This window comes from Muscardinus avellanarius (assembly GCF_963383645.1).
Source record: "Muscardinus avellanarius genome assembly, chromosome: 5".
Taxonomy (NCBI): Eukaryota; Metazoa; Chordata; class Mammalia; order Rodentia; family Gliridae; genus Muscardinus; species Muscardinus avellanarius.
The window spans coordinates 4465441-4474348 of NC_137790.1; the positions used below are offsets into that span (position 1 = coordinate 4465441).

The 8908-nt window shown below is 52.0% G+C and overlaps 1 protein-coding gene across 2 annotated transcripts in view; it reads right to left on the reverse strand.

Annotated features, from left to right (window-relative positions):
- The window catches only part of BACE2 (beta-secretase 2), a gene marked incomplete at both ends in the record, with an annotated part of 93054 nt that extends 90649 nt beyond the window's left edge, over window positions 1-2405 (reverse strand). For both annotated transcript variants that reach the window (XM_080696197.1, XM_080696196.1), the window contains one exon: window positions 2127-2405. In XM_080696197.1, coding sequence (XP_080552323.1) covers window positions 2127-2405 — 279 coding nt within the window. The remainder of the gene's footprint in view (window positions 1-2126) is intronic.
- Between the last annotated feature and the right edge of the window lie 6503 nt (window positions 2406-8908).

Here is an 8908-nt window from a genome sequence, read left to right on the forward strand (position 1 = left end):
AAGTACCTGTGGGGATCCCCAGGCAAACACACCTGGAGCCCACAGGGCGGAGCTAGTCGTGCCCTGGAGTCCTAAGACACTATCTGTGATTAACTCCTAAAAAAGCCTTGGTTATTTATTGCTTGGATTTACAATTCTGTTATTCTCTCTACCCAAGCAGTTTTTATTTTAGGCTTCAGAGAATCAGCAGAGAATTAGTACCTGACTCTTGGCCACTAAGCGGGCAGGAAAACTCTAGGTTCAGAAGGTGCTCACCACCCTCCTCCCTGGCCAGCTGCACACACACCCTTGGGGTCAGGCCATCCCCAGGCAGGGCAGTCAACTGCACGCAGTAGGGACGAGCACCTAAGGACTCAGTAGGGATAGGGCCATAGATTTTGCTCTAAAGCAGTTTATCACTAAATGAAGTCAGGTAAGACATTCTGAATATTTTCCTCTCCATCAAATGTAAAAGTTCCATCTGTTTTTATAAAGATGTGCTACTGTTTGAGAAATAACCTTGAATGAACCACTCCCTTGGCTATGGTAAAGATATGAGCATAGGCATTCAGGCCATCAATACATTTGGTTTCTGTTAATTAAATTAATTAAACTTCACAATTTTAATGTAAAGGTCACTGAATTAATTAACAAAGGCAAGCTATTACTTATTATTACTTATGAAAGCTTTTTTTTTCTTCTGGTTACTCGAGGCCCTTTTCTTTCCCCCAGAGGTAGGCCTGGGGGTTTTACTTTATCACAGCTCTGGAATCCATAGAATCTACTTTTCTGGAGGGAATTTCCTTCCCATTGAAAACCAACATAAGTTTTTTTCCCCCTTTCCCAAAAGGCACAAGTTCCCAAACCAAGAATCATTTGGGGCCTGTTTGTAAAGATTTCACAGGACACACGAGTCTTCCCCAAGTCCTGTGGAATCTTGTGAGAGGTAATTCACGAGCCCCCCCCGCCGCCAGGCATCCTCCCCAGGGAGCCTGAAAAGGCTCCTCAGCTGACTGGCTCCCATCCCCCCTGGCCTCCCCTCACCGTCCCGGGAGATGGTGGAGAAAGCTGCAGAGCTCCCACTACTGCAAGTAAAATTGGTTTCCAGGAGAAGAATGCACTTTTGAAGTTTTTTTTTTTTTTTAACTAATTAAACAACCACAGAAGTTATTCAGCCAAGTTTCCCTCTTTAAAAAAAGAATCAGCATAGCATGTCTTAAAGCCTTGAATAATTTAATTAGAATTATACAAAAGTCATGAGTATGTGCTATTTATGGGCATCTTCGTAGCGGAATTCAAACCCAAATGACACTGTTAGAAACGAAAATAAAGTATCTTCGCACAGCGTAAGCGCCTGCGGAGATGGAGGGAGCCTCGCTCCACTCGGCGGCGCGCGTGCTGGGCGGGGGAGGAGGGCGCGCCTCCCTCCGGGGAGTCCTCGGCAGAGGGACGGTGCTCGCGGACCTGGGTTCTTGGCTACAAACGTGTTCCTAAGTGCACATCGGCCCTAGAGGGGAGGGAGGCGGCCCGATCTGCTTTGGGTTCGCGCGTGTCTAGGTTGCCTCCCTGCAGCTCAGACTTTCCAACCGCACGCGGGAGGATGGCTGGCTCGGGGCTGGGGCTCGGAGCTGGGGCCGGGCAGCTGGAGGAGCCGAGACGCCGGCCGGCCAGCTCGAGGGGGAGGCGGCGGGGGGACGCGGCGCGCCGGGGCCGGGGCCCCCGGGGAGCCGGGCTGGCCTTCCGCGGGGCATCCTTGGGAGGGCAGCGCGCCGGGATGCCGGCCGCGAGCCTCTTGGCCACCAGACAGGATGGGGGCGGCAGTCACACGAGGGGACCCCAACCTCGCGGCATCTCGCCCCAGCCGCCCCCCCTCCGCCTCTCCTGCTGAAAGGAGATGTCCTTGGCAAGAAGGAAGACATCCCCGAGGCCCGTTACAGGTCTCCCCTCTTCCTCCGGCCCCGGGGCGGGGGCCAGCTCGGGACCACCTGGGCACCGTCTGGGTGCCGGGGGTCGGGGCTCCCACGGTCCGCCCTGCGCCTCGCCGGAGCGCGCCCGGGCGGGCTCCCCAGCCTGCCCCCCGGAGACGGGGGCCGCTGTCGGGGACCCCCGGGCCCCGCCACGCCCGAGGCCGCGCGCCCGCCACCTACCTCCTGCGGGGGCGTCCCGGCCAGCATCTCCAGGTAGTAGCCGCGGCCCGAGTCCCCCTGCAGGTTGTCCACCATGGCCAAGAAGTTGGCGGCGGCGCCGGCGGGCTCCAGGGCGAGCGCCAGGCCGTCGGCGCGGGGCGGGCCGGGGGCGCGGGGGGCGGGCGAGGCCGCGGCCACGCGGAGGGGCAGCGTGAAGGGCGCGGGGGCCGCGGCCGGGGCGGCGCGCAGGAGCCCCTGGGCCAGCAGCGGCAGCAGCAGCGCCCGGCCCAGCGCGCCCATGCCCATGGCGGGGCCGAGCGCGGCCGGCGGTCCCGCGGCGCCGGGCGTCTGGGCGGCGGGCGGGGCGGCGGGGGCCAACTCGAGCAAGTTCCCGGGCTGCCCCCCCTGGCGGCCGCCGCCGCCCGCCGCGCTCCGCCCGGGGACTCGAGTCCAGAACCGGCTCGCTACGCGCCCCGGAGCCGCGGCCGCGGCCGTGACGAGGCTCGGCGGTGCCGGGGGAAGTTTGGGGGACCTTAGAGGGCAGCGAGGGCCGGACGCCCCTCCCCCGGCCCGGCGCGGAGGGCGCGGGCGGCGCTAGGCCGGGCTGCAGGGGTGACTTGGGAGGAGGGAGGGGGGGGAGAGAGGGAGAGAGGGAGAGAGAGGAGAGAGAGGAGAGAGAGAGAGAGAGAGAGAGAGAGAGAGAGAGAGAGAGGGAGAGAGAGGAGAGAGAGGGAGAGAGAGAGGGGAGAGAGAGAGGGGGGGGAGAGGAGAGAGAGAGAGAGGAGAGAGGGAGAGAGAGGAGAGAGAGGAGAGAGACAGACACAGAGACAGAGAGAGACAGAGACAGAGAGAGACAGAGAGGAGAGAGAGAGAGAGAGGGAGGGAGAGGGAGGGAGAGATGGAGGGAGAGAGAGGGAGAGAGAGAGAGGAGAGAGAGGAGAGAGAGAGAGAGAGATGGAGGGAGAGAGAGGAGAGAGAGGAGAGAGACAGACGGAGACAGACACAGAGAGGAGAGAGACAGAGACAGAGACAGAGAGAGACAGAGACAGAGAGAGACAGAGAGGAGAGAGAGAGAGGAGAGAGAGGAGAGAGAGGAGACAGAGACAGAGAGAAGAGAGAGGAGAGAGAAAGAGAGAGAGAGGAGAGAGAGGAGAGAGAGGGGAGAGAGAGAGAGACAGAGGAGAGAGAGAGACAGAGGAGAGAGAGAGAGAGAGAGAGAGAGAGAGAGAGAGAGATCAGGAATTACGAGGGAGCCCCTGCGATCCCCACTCTCAGCTACTCCGAGCCTGCGCCCCCCTTTGCCCAGAGCATCCCCAATTGGGCGTACCTCTTTGGACTTAGTTCCCAAGTGCCAGCCCCCACTCTACCCCCCACTCCCACCCAGTCTGCAGCCCAGCGCTGAGGGGGGAGGTCTGAGTAGGGCTGGGAGGGTCAAGAGTGGGTGGGGGCCCGAGAATCCCGGGTTGGGGGCTGGGCTGCCACTTGTAGCCTGGAGCCTCCCCTCTCCTTCCGCACCCCTGCAGCCAGCTTTGCGCCCTGGGCTGTTCCTTCCCCACTCTGGGGTCTCGCCCACAGGACCTTGCTAGGAGCTGTGTCCCAGGAGTCCCTTTAGGCCACCCAGTTAGTACATTGCTATCAGGATCCCAAATCAGGACCAACAAGTCTACTGTGCTGTCTGTCAGCGCCCGCTGGCTCTCTGTGGATTATCTAATGAATACTTGTTTAGCCCTGGCCACCAGGCTCGAGTACAATCAGTAATACAGGCAATGAGGGTTATTTTATTTCAGGTACTGAACGCAGGGGGGCAATTACACTAGCTAAAGTCATTGATTTCTACTGAAACAAGGAATAGAAAAATCTTTTTGCCTCCTCCAGCTGAATTATGTTGACTGTTTTAAAAAGACAAACAAGCCCGACTTCTAACAGTAGGGAGGTAGAAGCCCATCTCCACCAGCCAGGACTGGCAGATACAACCCTCCGAATTTGATGTTTACTCTTGTCTCCCCAGTGTTAGAATCAAGTCTTGCTCTGCAAGGGACCCTTATGTCAGACGCCTTCAGCTGTATTGATTTTTAGATGACTGTAACTACAAATCACATTTCCCCCAACTCTATCCCAACTCTAACAAATCCCCAGCCACACAAAGAAAGCCTAGCTGGATCCCGTGATATAACCTAAATTGATATTCCCCATAAATCTGCATAGTTATTCGACACCTATTACATTCATATATTCACATTTCAAATTCAAGGTTGTAAAGGAAGTACAATTTTAAGTAAATTATTATTTATGCTCCCTGGTGTCCAGTCTTGAGGGGCTCAAGACGGCAGTCACAGGGATCTCAGAAGAGTAGAAGCCTTCTCTTGGAATGAGAGGCACATGGAATTTATTAAGGACATTGATGGGGGGCTAGGCGATGTATACATTCAATATTAAAGATGTTGAATCTCACTAGTAGCTAAAAAACACGAGGGAAATGTGTAAAAAATCGAGTCTAATTAAAGTTTGTAACTGGACCCCCTGATCCCCCGAGTGTGACCATTCCCGAGTCTTCTGGGGTAGGGAATGGCTTGGTGGCGTAGGGACAGGAGCTCCTGTCATCCAAATGCCCAGAACTGCCTGGTCCCCAACAACATGAGCGAAGTGACCGTATTTGGTGGCCGTCTCCTTGGCCGTCTTTATTTTTATGGAAGGTCTTAGAATTCTTGATCCCTGCTGGGGACCATGGTGCCGGTTAGATATGGAAAAGGATGCTTTTGCTTTCTGAGTGTTTGCCTTGAGCTGATATCAGACAGTCCTTTTCTGAGGTAGCACTGGGTTTCCTTATATTAACCCTTTTCAACCTTAAGGCACTTCCCTGAGAAAGAATCCCTTCCATGGTAATGAAGAGCATTGTAGTGCAGAAGGCCGTGAGCCCCGTGTCTTTGGCAGCACCCCAGTCCTCTTTGTACTGGTCACCTCCTCCATTCCTCACAGCCTCTTGGAGCCTCCTCATTTTAAGCACTAGACTTTCTTGATCCACCCAGGAAAACCAAAGCTTAGAAGTCGATGTCCTCCTTGTTTGGAAAGAGGACCCACAGAGTCAGTGAGCAGTCCGTGGCCAGTGTAGGGCTTCCCAGCCCAAGGACTGTCCAGGGGCTCCTGGTAATAATATGGCTGTCAGCCAGAAACGGAGCACCAGGCGCTCCATGGGTGCCCATGGGAGCTTGCTGCCAGCTCCAGCTCCTTTCACACCAGTACTTCTCAGGCCTTCTGCTCTTGGGACTCCTTTAAATGTCATTGAAGCCCTAAAGAGCTTTCAAATAGAGCATCCAAACTAGGAATTCAAACTGAGAATTTTTAACAATATATTATTATTCATTGTAGCCAATAAAAGTAAATTCATTATAACAAATAAGGGTAATTTAAAGTAACAATCGCAGGCCTGTTGTAAAATGATTCAAGTGACATTGAAAACTATTTTTTCAAAAGAATTACTGAAAGGAGTGGCATTATTTGATGCATTTGTCAGTCTCTGTTACTGTCTGGCTCAAGATAAGATAGCTGGACCTTCCTTGATGCTTCTGCCGCTGGTCTTGTAGACTGCGTATGTCCTGAAACCTCTGGAAAAGTCTTCCCCACACTCCTTAGAGAGTGACCGTGAAAGAGGCTAACACTTCAGTGGCATCATGAGAATAGTCCTGAGCTAAAGGGCCCTCTGGAAGGATCAGGCCAGTGCCTTGAGAACCAGTCTCAGGCTATGTTTCATTTGTGTCTTCTGTTATTAGCAACATAGAATGAACGAGTCCTGTGTATTGGGCACCATGTCTGCAATAGGTAGGAAGAAGTTAAGTGGGATCGGGTCCTTGCTCTGAAGATTGCAGGCTAAATCCCGGGCGTCTTTCCTCTCTTTTTAGCCCAGCAGTTCCTTAACTTTACAAAAAACATCAACCATCTGCAGACCCGTGGGGGCTGATCAATGCACCCCGAACTCTTTCTGAAATTCCCTTTTCTGTGTGCCCCTAGATCCTTCCCAGCGACGTACAAACACTCATTGTTCTGAGTTCTTGTTTTGCTTGCAGCTTTCTTGATTTTTATTACTGCCTCACAGCCCTCTCCCTTTACAGTCCCACATCTCGGAACAGGGCACTAGCTACATTTCTTATCAACTTCCTCCTTCCCTCCCTCATTCCTCACCCTGCGAATTTCAGCCCACAGGTCAAGGGGTTAAGTAGACATTTCCCAATCTTTACTCTGCCCCAACTCCTCCACACAGGTGGCTCCCAGCTACCTCCTGACTTCATGTTTTCTAAGCGTCACCTGGGGAGCTTGTTCTTCCTTATGAGCTCCCACTCTGCGAGCTTGGGGCGGGGCTCTAGAACGGCTTATGTTAAAACTCCCCAGGTGAAATGGGGGTTCCAGCCTGGGAGAAATGAGCTACAGCCGTCAGATGGGAAAGACAGCTTCTTCAGGGTCCTGAATTGATTTGGAAGGTTCAGTATGTATTTCAGAGGTCTCTATAAAAGACCCAGGGAACACCTTTGTTTTGTTGTTGTTATTGTTGTTGAAAAGCTATTTCTTGCTGTGTCTCCTGTAAAGTCCCAGGAACAGCTAAATCTCTAGTACTCAAATTAGGGTTTTGAAACATCACTTCCCTCTAGAGGGAAGCATGGCTCCTTAGAGAAGGCTGATTTTATAAATGAAATGAGATAACCCGAGAGCATCCCTTCATGCCAGAAAGTAAGGATGTTATCAAAGACGTGTGAGGTCCTGTCACACTCTGGGAAAAACTGGGACAATGTAGACCTCACTGAAAGCAACGACGGTGATGGCTCCAAGCTCTGCCAATTATATTCAAATATATTTGCTCATAATGTTCTTTTCAAAAGTACATTGATTATCTTTGAAGCGTGCTAAGGAACCCAACTCATTATTTTTAAAAGCTGGCAAAGAGAGAGAAAAAATCAAACATTTATTAGCTGGATTTTCCTGTACAAACTATACTTCCGTATAACCAAATAATTGATGACGGCAAGTTCCTCTTTATAGAAGCGCTGCAGCTAATAAATGAAGAAGGGGCGGTAGAATTGGAATCCTCAAGATGAAGTACACAGTGTTACCTGTGTTTTGTTCTTGCCAAAAGAATCAAACCTGATCCTGACCAAACATACACATCATGGGATGGCAAACTACCTCCTGGGGCCCAAACCTTGCCAATTGCCTGTGACATAAATGAATTTTATGGACACACAGTACAGTCATTTGCCTAAGGAGTCGCAACAGAAACCATATGATCCACAACTACTGTGACCTAACCTATTCCCTGTCTAGTCCTTCTTACTGCTTTTGCCAATGCCTGCTATAGATCAAAAGGGTCCCGATACCCCGTCCATCAATTGCAACACATGGACCTTATTTGGATACCGATTGGAACAGAATGAATTACTTATGAGACAATTAGAGAAATATAAGCACTGCTTGGATGATGTTACGGAGTTACTGTTAATATTTTAGATGCAATAATGGCAGGATGCGTGTGCATGGGTGTGTGTAAGAGTTCTTAACTAGTGGAGAAGGTGCTACCATCTTTGGATAAAATGAGGTTTGTTTCACAGTGGGTGGAAGCGACTCAGGCAGTGTTCATGGTGAGCTACACAACCCTTATAACCCTGTTAGTTGGTTTCATTATTGTTGTTATTATTATTATTATTATTATTATTATTATTATTTGATGGTACCGGGGTCCCTGGAAACCCTTATACCTCTGGGCTACACTCCCAGACCTATTTTATATTTTTAATTGGAAGCAGGGTCTCTTAAGCCAGCATGGCTGGCTTTGAACCAGCACGATTCTCTGGTCTGTGCCTCCCAAGTGTGGGGATTACAAGCGTGCACCACCACTCTTGGCTCATTATTTTTTTAAAAAAATCATTTTAAAAGAGAAACTGAGGCCTGGAGTGTGTGTTTGGTGAGTATGAGGAATGGTATCCAGCATCTTAGTCCTGACCTCAGAGCCTGCCTGTGGTCTTCACCATGGGTTAGGCCCACTGCTCTGATGTGACTTTTTTTTCTTTTTTGTGGTACTGGGGGTGGAACCCAGAGGCTTTCTACCTCTGGGCTATACTCCCAGACCTATTTTATATTTTATTTGGAAACAGGGTCTCGCTAAGTTGCTGAGAGCCTCATTAAGTAGCTGAGGCTGGCTTCGAACCTGCGTGATCCTCCTGTCTCAGCCTCCCAATTGCGGGGATTACAAGCGTGCGCCACCACGCCTGGCTGATGTGACCTTTCTAGATGTCAGAGTGGTCCCACAGGAGAGGAGCCCAGAACACCAGTGCCCAGGGGTCACACAGGAGAGGTAGCCAGTGGCCCCACAGAGCAGGCGCCTACACACCTCAGCAGGCACAGTGAGCCCTCCCCTGTGTGGGACACAGGCTAGTCAGGCCCACATGAATAACTAGCACCCAGAAAGCCCTTCCACCAGAGCTTACTCAGCAGGAGACAGGCTGTGCATACCTTTCCTCTTTGGAAACTCTACCCTGGCTCCCAGGTGGAGGAGAGCTGGGTCGATGGGCCTGGAGACAGGCAAGTGCAAGGAGCCAGTGATGGGGATGGGGATGGGCAAGGGGGCCATAGCATCCGGTGTTATGGAACCAGATCCTCCCAGCACAGGAATGAAGCAACCCGGGACCATCCTGTGTTGGGAACACTCGGTCCTCAGACATCTGCATGGTGCTGTGGTGCTCAGTTACCAGAGAAGTGTCTCAAACTCTGCCTGATTTTGTCCTCTAGCAGTGGCAGGCAAGGTTTTCTGGATACTGGTC